Consider the following 17,495-nt stretch of genomic DNA (forward strand, 5'->3'; position numbering starts at 1 on the left):
CCCGCCCCCGTGTACCATTATCAAGATCTGAATACAAAAAGGTACCACTTTATAAAGTCTTTATTTTGGTCAGAAAGGGGGCACAAGAACAACAGGAACCTTGCTAGAATGCAGCCAAGGAGCTGCAGAGGGGGAATCTTTTAGGTTTAGTGCAAAATGTCTGAAGACAGGTTCCCTTTAACCAAATGGATAAAAACATAAACTTAGTATAGATGCTCTACACATTTCGATAGGACAGAAAATAATTAACACAATTCCACTCACAGGAGGCACTTGGGGTAGAATAGGATCAGCCACAATGAGGGTAAGTTGTGGACTGTCCTTGTCAGGGAGGGAATAGTTACCGAATGATGGTAGTGATAGCCCCGTTAGGGACTGATAGATCCACTGGTGACACTGCTGTGCTTTTCAAACAGAATCCAATTCCCTGTGGGTGAGACCATTCTATGTCTGTTCCTTTTCATTGTAACCTATATGGGGATATACAGTAGTACTCAGTCAAGCATCATGTGTGTTTGTTTTCTCATCTTGGGAAAAATAAATTGAATGTGTGCTTTTATTTTTATTTGGTCTGCGTGTCAATCATCATGGTTACTTGTGCAAGAAATAGAAAAATTAAAAACTTTTCCTACCCACTAAACCATAAAAAAAAAAAAACAACTTATCACACGGATGACACTTATCCTCAAAAAAAATAGACGTGGACATCCCCAAAGACTAATGGGTACATGTCTTAGCCATGAAACACACGAATAGTGTATGTACACAAACAATGTTGGATTAAGGCCAAAATGTAATCTTTTCCTAAAACCTTAAGGACCAATATGCCTAAATCGCAATGCTGTTAATAGTTAGGAAAAATAACAAAGTAATAGTAATTGAACGATATTGTTTATTTCATTAGTGCTTGGCCCTGTCTAAAGAACTGATTCGGAACGTGGAAAAAGAGAAACTTCATTACGTTTGCGAAAAAGAATTTGAACTTCTTGCTAAAAGAGTAAATTCAGAAGACGCCATCAACGCGATAAAAGAGTTTTTCCAAAGGAAGTCAAAGCTGTGATAATTCTTTAAGTGATAGACTTGTAATCTTACGATCATTCATCGTGCAAAATACACATTTTGGAAATGCACCTTTTATATATTTAGCACTAAAATAATTTTGTACTGGTGCTACTTGCTTCACTGAAATGAATGAGCTGTTAGTACAGTGTGATTATACCAGGCACTTTGTATTGTATGTCTTCACGCCATACGTGCTACTCTACATACTGATGTGATTGAATGTAATGCTCTAGAAAACCACAATTTACTAATAAATGTGACTGTTAACCAAGTCTCCTGAAGTAATATTTAAATGATTTCCTGCTTCACTGTGCTGCTTAGAGAATACATGAAATATTTACTTGCTGTATATATTAATAATTTCGTATCCTGTTTTCCCCTCTCTCGAGCATAGACAGATGAGGATTGGATATGTTTGTAACTGTAATACTCGCGGCTGGTGTATGGGCAGCAAGAGGGCTTAGTAGACCCACTGGACCACAGGGGAACCTGGGCTTACCCTTTAGTGGGAGGAGCTTAACTATGTGCCTACTGCAAAGCGAACGCCAGGTACCACTCCCAGGGCAGTGATCGGGACTGTCAGCTGACCCCCAGGACAGATGACTGACTCTGGTACAGACACAATTAAGGTACAGTCAGGATGACTGAGGCAGACAGGAAGGTACAATTAGATATGGTGGGCCAGCTAGGGATAGATAGGTATGGGAAGGCAGGTACATGTGACAGACACGGATAAGGGGACAGGAGCTCGGGAATCTGGAACCTGACAACTAACTAGCAGACTGGTATACTGACTATCTAAAGGCATTGTGCAGCCACCTTCCCTTATGTTAGGGTGCCTTAAATGCAGAGTGCCTCTCAGCCACTGGCTGAGAGGCATTTGCAGGAAACGGCACGCCAGCCCTTTAAGAGGGCCTGTGTGCACACGCATGCCCTAAGCACACTCCCGGAAGACCTGGGTTGCACACACAAGCCCTGGGAGGGGAAGGAGGCAGCAGCCCATGTGGACGGCCAGGGTGACACAGCCGGTGTGCATTGATGCCGGCGCTACAGTAACCAAAGTGTTGAGGTTCTATGAAGATGTTCGTTCAATAGGATAAGGCACTTCTACCCAAAAATAATTGCTAGGGTGCTCAGGTAGGTTTCCAAACCATATATAGCAAAATATAAACAAGGCACTCCTAGACCCAGTGAAAAAATATTTTTTATTAAATGCTCAGTATAGTTAGACGTTGCGGCCCAAACATGGCCTTCATCAGTAACAGGCACCTGAGTTGAGGAGGAATAGATTATGGTATGTTGTTGCCGTCAGTGCTAAAGGGAACACTAATAAATGTAACTTGCAATAGCTCACTGCTAAAATGTGCAGTTGTGGGAACGCTGGCAAGTAATCAGCTATGGTCTGTAGTTTTCACATTAAAAAATTATGCAGTTGTAGTAGTGCAAATGAGTGTTTAGTTTGTACTCAGCGCTATTTTCAACCACATAATGCAGCAGTGACAAGTGGTGTGCCCCTTCATGGCTGAGTTGCTGTGGTCCCTAAGGCTGGTTTCACACTACGTCTTTTTAACATCCGTTGAAAACGTTTTTTTAGCGGAAGTACGGATCCAGTGCAAATGCGTTTTCATTTCAATGCATTTGCAATGGACTCGCGTCCACCTGCGTTCACCTGCGTTTGCGTGCGTTATAGTGCGGATCCGGTGACTTGCAGTTTTTTAACATGTTTCAAAAACGCTACTTGTAGCGTTTTTGAGCTGCGTCAAAATACTGCAAGTCACCGGATCCGCACTATAACGCACGCGAACGCAGGTGAACGCTGGCGTGCTGATAGACAGGATCCTGCTTTTGTACTGAGCATGCCCAGAAAGTACTGAGCATGCCCAGAACCAGTCTCGTGTGATCTGTCTCTCTCTCCTCCTCCCTCCCTCACCCTCTCTCTCTATCTGTCTTTCCCCCTTCCTCCCTCCCTCCCTCTCCCCCACCTGAGAGCTGCGGACACTCGTAACCAAGGTAAATATCGCGTAACCACTTATCTTAGTTACCCGATGTTTACGTTGGTTACGCGTGCAGGCAGCCCTGCTCCTAGCAGCTGCAGACACTCGTAACCAAGATAAATATCGGGTATCCAAGGCCGATGTTTACCTTGGTTACCAGCGTCTGCAGCTGTCAGAAGCCTCCTCCCAGTCTAGTTCCCCTCACTCCCGATCACATGACTCCAATGCCCGCCCCTAAACATCCAGTGCAGGATCCTGCAAAATAACATATGCGTTTGCATACGTTATTTGCTGTAAAAGCAGGATCCGTACTTCCGCTAAAAAAACGTTTTCAGCGGATGTTAAAAAGACGTAGTGTGAAACCAGCCTAAACACTTTCACTTTCTAATAATACCTCTTGTATCAATAAACAAAAGCACTAGGAGTATTGGTGCAAAAATAGAAATTTATTATAAATATCAATTAAATAAGTGAAGCAAAGGACATTATTCAAGCAAAGGTTGAGGGAATAGATACCTGGGTCCCATATACCACACTGAAAGAACTCTGTATAGGGTCGATATAGTGGGGCTTACATCAGGCAAAATTTACAGGTAATCTAAAGGGGATATTAGGAAAGTATGTCGATTTGCCTATTACCATAGTGGGGTAAGGGAGCCAGAATGGAGAAATTCCTATCAGCAAAGTACTGTATCCCATAAACCCCAATAATAGGGAGTAATAGATCCTGTAATGAAGCCTAGTTTAACAGAAAAAGGCCCCTATGTTACCTCATATACCTACTGAGTTAGGCGAGTGCATATAAAGCCCCATCATTTATGTTAATAGTAAAGGAACCTGTGTTATAATTTAAGGTTTGCAAGTTAGCGATTCCATGTCCGCAGAGTAACGGAGCGCTTACCTAATCTCAGTGGTGGTGCAGGGGAGCCAGGCCAAACCAGAGGGGAACCTCCGACGGCCGTTTCGCGGTTATCACCGCTTCTTCCGGGAGGAGTGAGTGCACTCTATACAGAGTTCTTTCAGTGTGGTATATGGGACCCAGGTATCTATTCCCTCAACCTTTGCTTGAATAATGTCCTTTGCTTCACTTATTTATTGATATTTATAATAAATTTCTATTTTTGCACCAATACTCCTAGTGCTTTTGTTTGTTGATATGCTTCTGGAGTGTGCTGTCTCTGGACTACACTGGAGGGTTAAAATTATAACCGATCCAGTGTGACCCACATGAGACTCCAATCTATGACCATGTGGCTCTTTGTTAGGTTAATACCTCTTGTAGCTGGTTGTGAAACTTCTTCCCTCCAAAATATTCTACGAATTGACATGTTGCTACGGTGGCAAACAAAACGGACACATGGTCAGTCCCATAGACTATAAAGTATTGTGCTAAAATTCAGTAAGGTCTTTAGAATGACTCACTTTTTCACAAAGGTTTATAAATGCAGATTTCATGGTTAGGCATTAGATTTTTTTTTTACCTATGCCAATGGGACTGAATAAAAAAAAACCCCCTGAACTTAATGTTTGAGAGGTTTGTGCCATTGCAATAACACTACTGCACAGTTCCAACTTTCTCTACCATTTAAAAAGCTTTTCTCTTCTGGCCTTAGGGTACAAGGGCTGGAGTTACTCTGACTGCAGATTTGTGAATCTTCATAGTGTACAATGCACGTGCGGTCAGGATTCTCAGATGCTGGAAGCGGGAGGTCCTGTGACCGAAAGTATATGCTTTGCATACATGTGGCCACATGCCAACTACACATGTGCTGCCTCTGTCAATACAAGTCAATTGAGCGAGGCCAGATAAGTCTAGTCGGTCACATGATCACCCACTTCCAGCACCAAATAATCCTCACACAGAAATGTGGTGATTTGCACTTCTGTAGACTTGAACCCCAATGTCTGACAACCCGTTTAACATCTGCACAAAAACTGTGTGCTGGTAGCACATTGTCATGGGTTCATGGAAGCCTTAGGCCGGGTACACATATCCAGCTTTTCGGCGGTTTGACTGATGCGGCGCACGCCAGTACAGTGTATACAGTACACTGGCAGCGCAACAAGCGCCGGTCACATGCTGTCATGTGACCGGAGCATGTGACCTGGAAGTTGCGGCGCTGCCACTGTACTGTATCATACTGTACTGGCGTGCGCTGCATCCGTCAAACCGACAATAAGCCGGATATGTGTACCCGGTCTTACATTAGCAAGCATGTTGCCAAGTGTCCAGTAGTTGTCTAAAGCATGCAACCACTGGAGTCTAAAGCTTTGGAAATGTGTTCAATAGAGTGATAATTGCCACTTCTCTATCTAGCAGTCTGATGGACAAGTTTAGTTTAAGTATATGTATGGAGAACTTTGGGCTGGCTATAAAGTCTCGTGGAGAAGGGATAAGGCTGTGAGGGTGTTTTTTTTTCAATTTTTTTGATTGGTCTAGGCTCCTTAGTTCTAATAAAAGGAAATTTAAATGCTTCAGCACATGAAGACATTTTTCAAAACTATATACTTCCAAATATGTAGAAACATTTTGGCAGATTTTGGGAAAGGGTTAAAGTGGATCTGTCGCTTAACTTCACAATACAAACTTTATATCTTATTAAATATATATCCCTGACCCAATGTTGTACTTTAGAGATTCTATGTCAAGATTCTAAACCTAAACCCACTTAGATCGATTCATGAGTTCTTCAGTTTCCCGCCTACCTGCTGTTGAAATAAACAAGTTTTTTTTCCCCTAGTTTCCATTCACAGGATCAGTATTGAACATCTGATTACAGGTGGCTCCATTGATTCTGGTGTCCCATAACTGCCGTACTCATGTCATTTCAACAACATGGCAGCCAATCTGTGAACTTACTGGCTCTGCCCATGTAGATGGGAAGGCCCTTCTCGGAGTTGCTGAGCTCACAGATTTAGCTTTTGCTCTGTCGACATGACGTCCGCACCACGGCCAATATCGGGTACCAGGAGCAGAGACTCGGTGTTGGGCCCAGGTATGATGAGTTAAGTGCAGCTTGATAATTTATAGCAAACTGTTCCCGCGAACTAATATTTTTTGTTTGTTTGAAAGGGAACCACCCCTTAAAGTCACGAATATCTAAAAAATGCACCAAATAAAAAAATGACAGAAGATGCCTTACTCTAGTGCGGGACTTCACATTTTGTAAAAGTCATATTTCATGAAACTATCTAAAATATCTGAGCAAAGTTGTCTAGGATATATCTCCAAGACTTAAATAATAGCACAAATTGTATATAGAAAAAGGCACATACACTAAAAAAAAACAGGAAATATATCCATTAAACTGGAGGGGAAAAAAAGCAATGATGAAGCAGGGTTGCAGTCTATTTCCCAAATTTGAGTCAGTGATGTAAAGCATGAACATTACTGCCATTAGTCCTATAGATTGGAATGGAAAGACAGTGTGCAATGCATGCTCAACCACCATTCCAGTCAAAGTACCACCACTCCTACAAAACAATGGAGTTCTTGTAGGTGATACTCCAATCGAAAAGACAATTATCAGATATCATGTAGATAAGTAAATAATGTTGATTAGAATCTCCCTTTAGGCTTAAAATGTTCTAAAAAAGAATTAACATAAAAATTCACATACAGTTTTGAAACTGGCTCAAACAGCAGTCTTGAAAATGCAACATATAAAGAATGAACTTTTTTTTTTCTTCCCAGAAATTTCCCAATTTAGAAATCACATTACACTTTGTAAATGAAAACATTTTTATTGATCTCTCCTTCTCCTGTTACTAGATGCCGCTTCACGTTCACGGTCACATGGCCAGGAACTATTCTCTATCCACAACTTACCCTACATAAAAAGAGAAAAATAAGTGTCACTTCAGATAAAGTTAATACTGATTAAACCAGATTGGTTTCTTTATTCTATGCCATCCTTACATTCACTCTACACCATACCCCCCAAACCCCATCGGGGAGGATGCCAGTAAATCTCGTATATAAAATTGTGTGTAAACACCTTAAGCTGGGGTCACTGGGATTAAGCTAAGGGCACTCTGATCAAATTCTGATTGGCGTGTAATCAGTGTCAGCATGAGGATCCAAATCTCTCGAATAAGTGAATCGTAGCACAGGTGAGGAGATGGAGAACAAATATAGTGTATATAGTGAAAATTCTGATCTATGAAGTTCAGCATAAGAGCTCAATCTCACGTTTATTTTTTTTCATGTAGGAAAAGGTGAAAGTTCAAATCGGTGATTTTGTTCAGCTTCATCCAATTTTGGTCCGAGTTTAATCAGTTTTCTCAAATGAGACACAAAACAAACATAAAAGTATATGTATTTTTTCCTATAATTCAATCAGTGAAAACAGACAGCACTCAACTAGAATCAGCTGTTCAATTTTTTTTCAAAAACAGACTTGCATTGGCCATTTTGATTCAATACTTTGCTCAATTTCTTGATAATTTTGATTTTTGCAAGGACCGAGAAAAATGATGGACATGTTAGGCCTTGTGCCCACATTGCGTTTTTTGGTGCAGTTTGTTGCCCAAAACTGCATGTCTTTCTTTCCTTGTCCCAGCAAAGTCTGAGAATTCAGAAATACTGTGCATACTTTGCTTCTTTTTCCCTTGCAGTTTTGGGTGCAGAAAAAAGAAGCAGCATATCAATTCTTTGTAAGTTTTTGGTCTGTGTTTCCAGCCATTGAATACACTAAAAAAACACATGGCACAAAAACACACCAAGTATCATCCGAGTACAGTCCAATGTTTCACTCGCACTTTTAGACTTGTATGGGTGTGAGTGACACAACTCTTGCTGACAATCGTAGCATGTTGCGACTTTTCTCTCATCCAGGATCTGGATGAGAAAACACGCTGATCATCTGCTCTCTCACTAACATTTCTCGCATTGCGCTTGTGTGAGCGTACCTTAAAGGGAACTTCACCAGACTCACGACTGTTATTCTAACCTATCGGTCTCCCGAGATCACATTGAGGGACCAATGGGAGCCAAGGCTCACATTTCATTTAAATAATTTACAGCCATGGCTAGAACTGGACGTTAGCCGCACTTCAAGTGCTCTGCAAATGAGACATGGCGTTCGCAAGCCAAAACTGTGCTCCAAACGTCAATTAGTGCTTTTTCTCTTCTGACCACAAAGTGGAATGCGCAGGAGAAATTGCAAAACAATTTGTATGGTTCATTTGCTCCCGTTACCCTTGTGAAAATGAAAACTTCACTGCTAAAGTAACATTTTTGTGGATTTTTTTTTTTTATTCTAAATTTGCTTTAATTCCTGTGAAGCACCTGAAGGTTTAAAAACCTTTATTGCTGCTTTTAATATGTTGAGGGGTGCAAATTTGAAAATGGGGTCTTGTTTGGATTTTTTCTGACATCTAGGCCCCTAAAATCACTTCAAAAGTGAAGGGTTCCCTAACAAAATAGGGCTTTGAAAGATCACTGAAAAAAAACTGAAAATTTGCTGCTAAACATATTAATACTTCTAACATCCTAACAAAATGTAAAAGAAAAACCTACTTTCTGCATTATGGTTGTCTGTTTTAAGGCCATAAAACTTAAAATGATTAAGAATTATTCAACAGGTTGTCAAATTTCCGGTATTTTTATAAATAAAAGCAAAAACTCCCAAAATCGAGAGTGGGTCAAAAGTGGTGCCAATGCTTCTATTATATTCTCACTTTGGGTGATCCACTCCTGATTTTAGTGTAAAATACCAAGTTTAAGGCTACGTTCCTACAATCATTATCTGTTGAGTTTTCGACGCTGAAGAATTTCTGTACCAACTCCGCATCTTAGTTTGGCTATGTGCGCATGATGTCATTTTTTGTGACCACAAAGATGCAACGTTTTTGTGCGTTTTTGGCCGCTAAAAAAAAGCATAAACACAAACCCATAGTAATAAACGCATGCGTTTTTGCGCATTTTACGCCGCTTTTTTCCAATGCATTACATGGGTGAAAAACATTGGCAAAAACACCAGAAGGAATTGACATGTTGCATCTTTGTGGTCACCACAAAAACGAACCTAAAACAAAACGCACTGTGCGGACAGCAAAAATGAAAACTCATAGACTTTGCTAGGGAAGCAGTCATGCAGTTTTAAGACCAAACACGCACCCGAAAAACACGAAAAAACGCAGCGTGCGCACATAGCCTTTACTAGTTTTTTTTTTTTTAAATTGCGTTTTTATCTCTACATTCTTGGTCTCTATTTGGTGTGTCATCCTTTAAACAAAGCGGTTTTGTTTTGAAACTTTCTGGTACTGATAACTTTAAGGGTGCTTTACACGCTGTGACATCGCTAGCGATGTCGTGCGCGATAGCACCCGCGCACGTCTCTGTTTCGTCATGGGGGTGACCGCTGCCGTAGCGAACAATATCGCTACGGCAGCGTCACACGCACATACCTGCTTAGCGACGTCGCTGGAGACACCGAACAATCTCTCCTTTAAGGGGGAGGTTCGTTCGGCGTCACACCGGCGTCCCTAAGCGGCCGCCCAAAAGCAGAAGAGGGGCGGAGATGAGCGGCCGGATCATGCCGCTCACCTCCTTCCTTCCTCATTGCCGGTGGACGCAGGTAAGGACATGTTAGTCGTTCCTGCGGTGTCACACATAGCGATGTGTGACGCCGCAGGAACGACTAACAACCAGCGGCATACACCACCAACGATATTATGAAAAGGAGCGACGTGTCAGCGATCAACGTTTTTGCGATCGTTGATCGTCGCTCCTAGCTGTCACACGCTGCGATGTCGCTAACGACGCCGGATGTGCGTCACAAACACCGTGACCCCGACAATATATAGTTAACGATGTCGCAGCATGTAAAGCACCCTTTAGGTGCGGATTACATGGCCTTCCACAGCATAAATGGACCAGAAATGCAATTTTTTACCTGTGCAGTTTCCGCATGTAATGCACATTTATGGGGAAATTTCACATAGAACACTTTTGTATTATGAAACGCCAACCAAATCAGTTTGACTGCATTTAGCTGGATTTGAGCACACAGTATGTCTCTGAAAACCCCAGAATTTATCCAGATGCTTCTGTCCTGTCACATCATCAATAAATACTAGTGACCCAGTGCCTGTGGCAGCCATACATGGCCAGCCATCACACTGCCTCCGCCGTGTGTTACATATGATGTGGTATGCTTTGGATCATGAGCTGTACCATGCCTTCGCCATACTTTTTCTTTCTTTCGATAATTCTGTTAGAGGTTGATCTTGGTTTCAGCTATCCAAAGAGTGTTCTTCCAGAACTTTACTGTTTTTTTTAAGATTTTTTTTTTTTTTTTTAGCAAAGTCCAATCCAGCCTTCTTATTCTTTAGGCTTTTAGAGTGGCTTGCACTGTGCAGTGAACTCTCTATATTTTCTTTCACGCAGTCTTCTCTTTATGGTAGATTTGGATATTGCTATGCCTACATCCTGGAGAGTGTTGATCACTTGCTTGGATGTTGTTAAGTCTTTTCTCTTCACCATGGTAATTATTCTGCGGTCATCCACCTCTGTTGTCCTCCGTGGGCTTTCTTACTCAGGATGTACCAAACTGTAGATTTAGCCATTCCTAATATTGTATCAATTTCTCAGATTTTTTTTCTGTTTTCGCAGATGAAGGATGGCTTGTTTCATCTGTATGGAGAGGTCATTTGACCACATAATAACTTCTCAGTAAAAACTTCAAAATGAAAGCACCACACCTCAAATCAACTCCAGAGCTTTTATGTGCTTAATTGAGAATGAAATATCCAAGGAACTGCCTCATGAAACAGAATTCGAGTCAATTGTTCAATTACCTTTAGGCCCTTTAAAACCATGGTTGCACATGTAAAGGAACTGAAACTCCTAACCCCTTCATCAAATTTTAATGTGGATACCCGTAAACAAAAGCTAGAAATCAAGACTTTATGTCCATGTCCATTATATAACTATAACTTGAATATGTTTCAGTAAACAGGTTAAAAAAAACAAAAACAAAAAAAAACAAAAACAAAAAAAAACAAAAAAACTTGTGTCAGTGTCCAAATATACAGTGTGTCCACCCATATCCTGTCCGCCGCCATTAACTTGAGAACGGCGGCAGCTATAGGCATAGACGTGGTGTCTAGGTATAGTAAAGTACGCAATGAAACCACCTATAGCACCACCTGGTGGAAAACAACGGAGTTAGCACTTTTATCTCGAAAACGGAACAAGATAGAGGAAAAAAAGTGAATTACAAAATTGTAGAGCATCATCAATTCAATACGAATCGACACCTTGCATACAGAAATGCTATAAAATGAAACCCATGACCCCCCCCTCCCCCCCCACAAAAAAACATTGAATGCTGGCCACGCATATGGCACTCATTTAACTTTGATGCTCAAAGTGGCCACCGTCAGCTGCAATGCACATCTGGACTCTGGCCACCATACTGTATCTTACTGCACGTTGTGCAATATGGTAGGTGACACGTTTGCACAAGCATCTGTGATACATCGTCGTAGGTCCTGCAATGTTGGTGGAGGGGTCGCATACACCTGCTGTTTGATGTGACCTCACAGAAAGAAGTCCAATGGGGTCAGGTCAGGTGAGCGTGGAGGCCACTCCACGCAGCCACCATACCCAATGACTTGTAGGAAGGTCTCCATGAGGTATCGCTTCACGTCCGCAGCCTTGTGAGTTTTACACGTTCTAATCATAGCATTTCTGAATGCAAGGTGTTGATTCGTATTGAAAAGTCTTTAACTTTCATTAATCTGACCACTAATATGATGCAGAATGGGTGGGGTTCTCACACAGTGAGAGGGAGGATTACTCTGGGAAACTAGTCACTCACTGATTTACATAGCGCAAGCTTAAGGTCAAAAGTTAAATTCACATTCTTTTAGAAATTGTTAAATAAGAGGCTTATTAGAATGTAAGAAAAAGGTGCATTACAGAATCGCTATTGGGGGGCTAGGCAGCTGTCACTTTCCCTTTAAAAGTGCACTTACAAAGATATTTATTTTATTCCATACAGTTGCAGCTGTTGAAAATAAACTCTGCTCTATCTATAGTTTTATATGGATGAGGGTTGAAGGTAGCCTTAAAGGGGTACTCCCATCTCCACTTGCCTATGCCAAAATGTAGAAGGTGTAAGAATAGCAAATACCTCCAATCAGAAGTGTAGTATAGGTCTCCTTATTAGCTATGTCACTTATCTCATGTGCAGAGTATTGCAACTTAGGCATCCATGGTTACAATCACTCATATAGTGACATTTAGTTGTTAGTGGTTGTAACCATAGATCCCAAAGCTGCAATACCCTGCACATGAGGTAAGCAACATAGCTAATAAGGAGAACTAAATTCCTAATCGGAGGTATTTGTTAATATAATTATTATTACACCTACTACATATTGGGATAGGATATTGGAGAAGGAAATACCACTAAGTCCATCGCGTTCAACCTATCGTCTAGCATGTTGATTTATAGGAAATCAAAAAACCCCATGGGGTAGAGAGTAAGCTCCTATTTGGGGAAAATTCCTCCCTTACTCCTTGCCTGACTCCCTGGATCAACGCCCAATCACAAAATCTAATGCCCATAATCATAATATTCTACTTTTCAACAAAATATTCAGGCCCTTCATGAATTTTAGTAGTGAATCAACCATCATGTGGCAGAGAATTCCATAGTCTGACTGCTCTTACAGTAAAGAATCAGAATATAGCACCAGTGAGGAAAAATATTTGGCAGCATTTGGTGTCTGGACTCTGCAGGTCACACACCACTCTTTGACCCACTATATGATCTTTCATGCTTGGACCCCTGAGGAGTCACTGAGAGTGACGAAACGCGTCGGGAGGCATGTGGGACAAGTTTCTATAGGGAAACAGGTTCAGATGTGGACTGTCCTTGTAAGGACGGGAGACAAGGGGGTCTAGGGCAAGTTATACAAAGCCTGGACCACAAGCCCCTCTGTGATCCCTCCTAAAGACGAATTGCTGTACCAAACATCAGAAGGTCCTCCTGATGGGTGAGATCTTTCCGTGTTTTTCGATTTATTATATTATGTGTGTGTAATCCCTGAGGAAAAAAAAAAGGGGGACGGGGTATATCTGGCTGTTTCTATGGAGCGGATATAATCAGTTTCCCATAATTTGCATTTTTGATAACGGGACCTCTGTCCAATATTCTCTTAATGCTTTATGTATGACAGTTCCTGATACCTGTACTACACATAATTGTTACTCCCTATGGTGTTGCTCCAAGGATTATTTGTCACAGCGTGGGAACACGTACCTTGGCTACCCGCAGGGCGATCCTAAGTGTGTTTTATAATTATTATCATAAATTTTAAAAAAAGCTAAATAAAAGCTAAGTTTTAGATATTTTTCCTCACTGGTGCTATATTCTATTTCTCTGTGAGATTTGTCCACAAGAAACACCAACTGGTGATTCTTTGCTATTAACCTACAGTAAAGAATCAGTGTCTGGGATTATGATTAAACCTTCTTTCCTGTAGATATAGAGGATTCCCCCTTATCCCCATCACAGGCCTAGGTGTAAAAAGATCATTAGAGAGAGCTCTGTACTATCCAGTCATATATTTGTTCATTGTAACAAAATCGCCCCTAAGCCTTTATTTTTCCAAAATGAATAACCCCAACTTTAATAACCTGTCTTAGCTTTGCAGTCCACACATTCCATTAATAACCTTGGTTTCTCTCCTGTGCACCGCTCTAGTTCAGCTATGTCCTTCTTATACACTGGTAGAAGAAAAGACCGGGTTTATGCCGCGCTGAAAACCACTGATGCGTGTAAATTAAAAGATTTCCTTTTTATTGGATAGTTCCTACGCGTTTCAGAGACATCCGTCTCCTTCCTCAGGAAAAGAAATCATCATGATGATTTCTTTTCCTGAGGAAGGAGACGGATGTCTCTGAAACGCGTAGGAACTATCCAATAAAAAGGAAATCTTTTAATTTACACGCATCAGTGGTTTTCAGCGCGGCATAAACCCGGTCTTTTCTTCTACCTGTGTGATACAAAATTCCTCTCCCGGGGCTGCAGCTAAACCACCGGGCACTCACAGGCTATCATAAGGGGTTGTGACTGGCACAACCTCACCAGGTGAGTGCTTCTTTGTCTTGTTTGTCCACCCTCATACCGGGTAAGACCCTATTGCGCTTTTTTCCCCTTTACACTTCTTATACACTGGAGACCAAAATTGTACATAGTACTCTAAGTGTAACCGCACTAGTGAATTATATAGAGGCAAAACTACATTCTTGTCATGAGCATCTATGACTTTTATTGCATCCCATTATTTTATTTGCCTTGGCAGAAGCTTCCTGACACTGGCCACTAAAGTTGAGTTTCTCATCCACCCATCCACCCAAGCCTTTTTCAGTGACAGTTTTACCTAGTGTTTTACAATTTAGTACATAGTTATACCTTTTATTTCCGCTGCCAAAGTGCATAAACTTACATTTATTTACATTAAACTTCAATTGCAATTTCTCAGCACAAGCCTACAGATTATAAAATCCTTCTGAAATATTAAAATTATTTTCCTCTACAGAGTTTAGTATCTTCAAATACTGAAATTCTACTCTGTATGCCCCCCTACAAGGTCAATAATTAAAGATGTTAAAAAGAAAAGGGCCCAATACTGTCCCCTGTACCCCACTGTTAACTGTTACCCAGTCTGAGTATCTTCCATTAATAATCACCCTTTGTTTCTAAAGTTTGGGGTTCGTATCGGATACCAGATGTCCAGCCCTCGAACTCTTTAAAAAAAAGTCTGTCAGAGTTCGGGTGCTGTTCGTATATTAATAAAGTTTACTGAAAGGCTGCAGCCAATCAACAAGCTTACTGTATAGGGAAGATGCCTGTACGTTGCTGTGAACAATTATGACGTGGGGTCCCATCTATTTTTGATAACTAGCACATGTAAAGCAGACAACTGGGAGCTGCAGCCCTCAAATTTCTGCTTTATCTTGGCTAGTGATCAAAAATAAAGGGGACCCCATGCAGTTTTTTTAAATTGTTTATAAAAATAATTTAAAAAATGGTGTGGGGTCCACCCTATTTTTGATTGCTAGTCAAGGTAATGCAGGCAGCTGGGGGCTAATAAATTAGTGAACAAGGGAGTGTGGGGGACTCTTCACTCAAATATACTATTTTTTCCCGTTTGTGTGTGTGTTTTAACTCTACACTTGCCAAGTTAGTATTGGAGGTGTTTGATAGATGCCTACCCGTTACTAACCCCTGGACTCGATGCTAGCTGTCAATTCCCAACTGACCTCAACCCCAAAAGTATTACCCGGATTGCAACCACAACAGGGCAAATCAGGAAGAGCAAGGCAAAGTGCCAGAATTGACACATTTAATGGATGCGCCACTTCTGGAGTGGCTGCGGGCTGCTATTTTTAGGCTGGAAAGGGACAAGTAACCATGGGCCTTCCCAGTCTGATAATACCAGCTCCCAGCTTTATCTTGTATGGTTATCAAAAATAGGGGGACCCCACGCCATTTTTTAAAATTAAATAAATAATAAAAATAATTGGGGATCCCTGCAATTTTTGAGAACCAGCCAAGGTAAAGCAGACAGCTGAGGGAATTACTTGTTACCTTTTCCAAGGGTATGAACTTCTATTATGTGTGTTAGCAATTCCCTTTAAGGCAGCCATGACACTCTGGACTATAAGGTCCATTATACTTAATATGCATGCCTGCTACTGTGGATGTTTCTTCAACTGGACTGAACTCTCTATTATATGTTAACATGCTGGGGTGCATTTTTAGTGCATTGCAGTATCACCACTGACTATATTTGACCACTGTTTCAAATGAGACAGTCACTGAGTGCATATGTGCTAATTTTGTCATCTTTTCTGATGTGTTAATTTATGAGGTCCACTTTTTGTACTGCCATTTTCCTTTCTAACGAATTGTTTTAATACATCACTGTGTCTTTTTGTAATATATTAATGAAACGATTTATAAGCATTTAACTCCTTATGTTGTCCATTTATTCTATATTCCTTGGAGTTGCTTTTGGCAACTTGAGCATATGGCTACACTGAATAGCCCATTTGTTTGGTAAATTATGTTAATAGATCTTATGTAGCTAAATGTCTCAATGTGCACATAAAAGCTCAGCTCTGTAACACTGACAGAACATGCTGGGATACATAACCCATTGAACATCCTTGTATAAATGGCCACTTCTGAGAACTACCGATCAGCTTCTATTTTGTATATAGGAGCTGATCTGCAGCCCTTGGCAGAAACCTGTACACATTGAACAGGTTTGTGGCATTCAGGTGTTACATCTGCCTGCCACAGCAGATAATGGTAGCTAATTGATGAGTGTGTTGAACCCCCACTGATCTGATATTGAAGACAGGTCATCAATATTGTATGCCTATACACACCATTTCAATAAAAAAAAATTAAAGCAAAGGAGCATGCAAAGACAGAAATTGAGATTATATAACAATTTTTTTAGGAAATCACAACATCAAACAATATAAAATTATCCCTAAAACCACTTATGATAATTAAAAATAATTTTGTTAGTTATTACTTAATTGGCTGCAGGTTGGAGAAGAAGGGAATTTTGTTACTTACCGTAAATTCCTTTTCTTCTAGCTCTTATTGGGAGACCCAGACGATTGGGGTATAGCTACTGCCCTCCGGAGGCCACACAAAGCACTACACTAAAAAGTGCAAGGCCCCTCCCCTTCTGGCTATACCCCCCCGTGGTGTCACGGGTTCTCCAGTTTTAGTGCCAAAGCAAGAAGGAGGAAAGCCAATAACTGGTTTAAACAAATTAACTCCGAGTAACATCGGAGAACTGAAAAACCGTTCAACATGAACAACATGTGTACCCGCAAACAACAAAAAAATCCCGAAGGACAACAGGGCGGGTGCTGGGTCTCCCAATAAGAGCTAGAAGAAAAGGAATTTACGGTAAGTAACAAAATTCCCTTCTTCTTCAGCGCTCTATTGGGAGACCCAGACGATTGGGACGTCCAAAAGCTGTCCCTGGGTGGGTAAATAAATACCTCATGTTAGAGCTGCAAAACAGCCCTCCCCTACGGGGAAATCACTGCCGCCTGCAGGACTCTTCTACCTAAGCTGGCATCCGCCGAAGCATAGGTATGCACCTGAGAATGTTTGGTGAAAGTGTGCAGACTCAACCAGGTAGCTGCCTGGCACACCTGTTGAGCCGAAGCCTGGTGTCGTAGTGCCCAGGACGCACCCACGGCTCTGGTTGAATGGGCTTTCAGCCCTGAAAGAACCGGAAGCCATGCAGAACGGTAGGCTTCCAGAATTGGTTCTTTGATCCATCGAGCCAGGGTGGCTTTAGAAGCCTGCAACCTCTTGCGCGTACCAGCGACAAGGGCATCGGAACGGCGTATGGCGCCGTGCGGGAAATGTAGATTCTGAGTGC

At 41.4% G+C, this 17,495-nt stretch overlaps 2 protein-coding genes across 2 annotated transcripts in view; one reads left to right on the forward strand and one right to left on the reverse strand.

Annotated features, from left to right (window-relative positions):
* Window positions 1-1,329, forward strand: part of LOC142244275 (enoyl-CoA delta isomerase 2-like) — a 52,492-nt gene extending 51,163 nt beyond the window's left edge. The window contains exon 10 of the mRNA XM_075316485.1: window positions 905-1,329. Coding sequence (XP_075172600.1) covers window positions 905-1,060 — 156 coding nt within the window. The 3' untranslated portion in view covers window positions 1,061-1,329. The remainder of the gene's footprint in view (window positions 1-904) is intronic.
* Window positions 1,330-6,780: 5,451 nt separating this feature from the next.
* Window positions 6,781-17,495, reverse strand: part of PRP4K (pre-mRNA processing factor kinase PRP4K) — a 153,371-nt gene continuing 142,656 nt past the window's right edge. Inside the window, 1 exon segment of the mRNA XM_075314795.1 lies at window positions 6,781-6,886. The gene's annotated coding sequence lies outside the window, so the exon portion shown is untranslated.

Source organism: Anomaloglossus baeobatrachus, chromosome 6 (assembly GCF_048569485.1).
Source record: "Anomaloglossus baeobatrachus isolate aAnoBae1 chromosome 6, aAnoBae1.hap1, whole genome shotgun sequence".
NCBI classification, from domain to species: Eukaryota; Metazoa; Chordata; class Amphibia; order Anura; family Aromobatidae; genus Anomaloglossus; species Anomaloglossus baeobatrachus.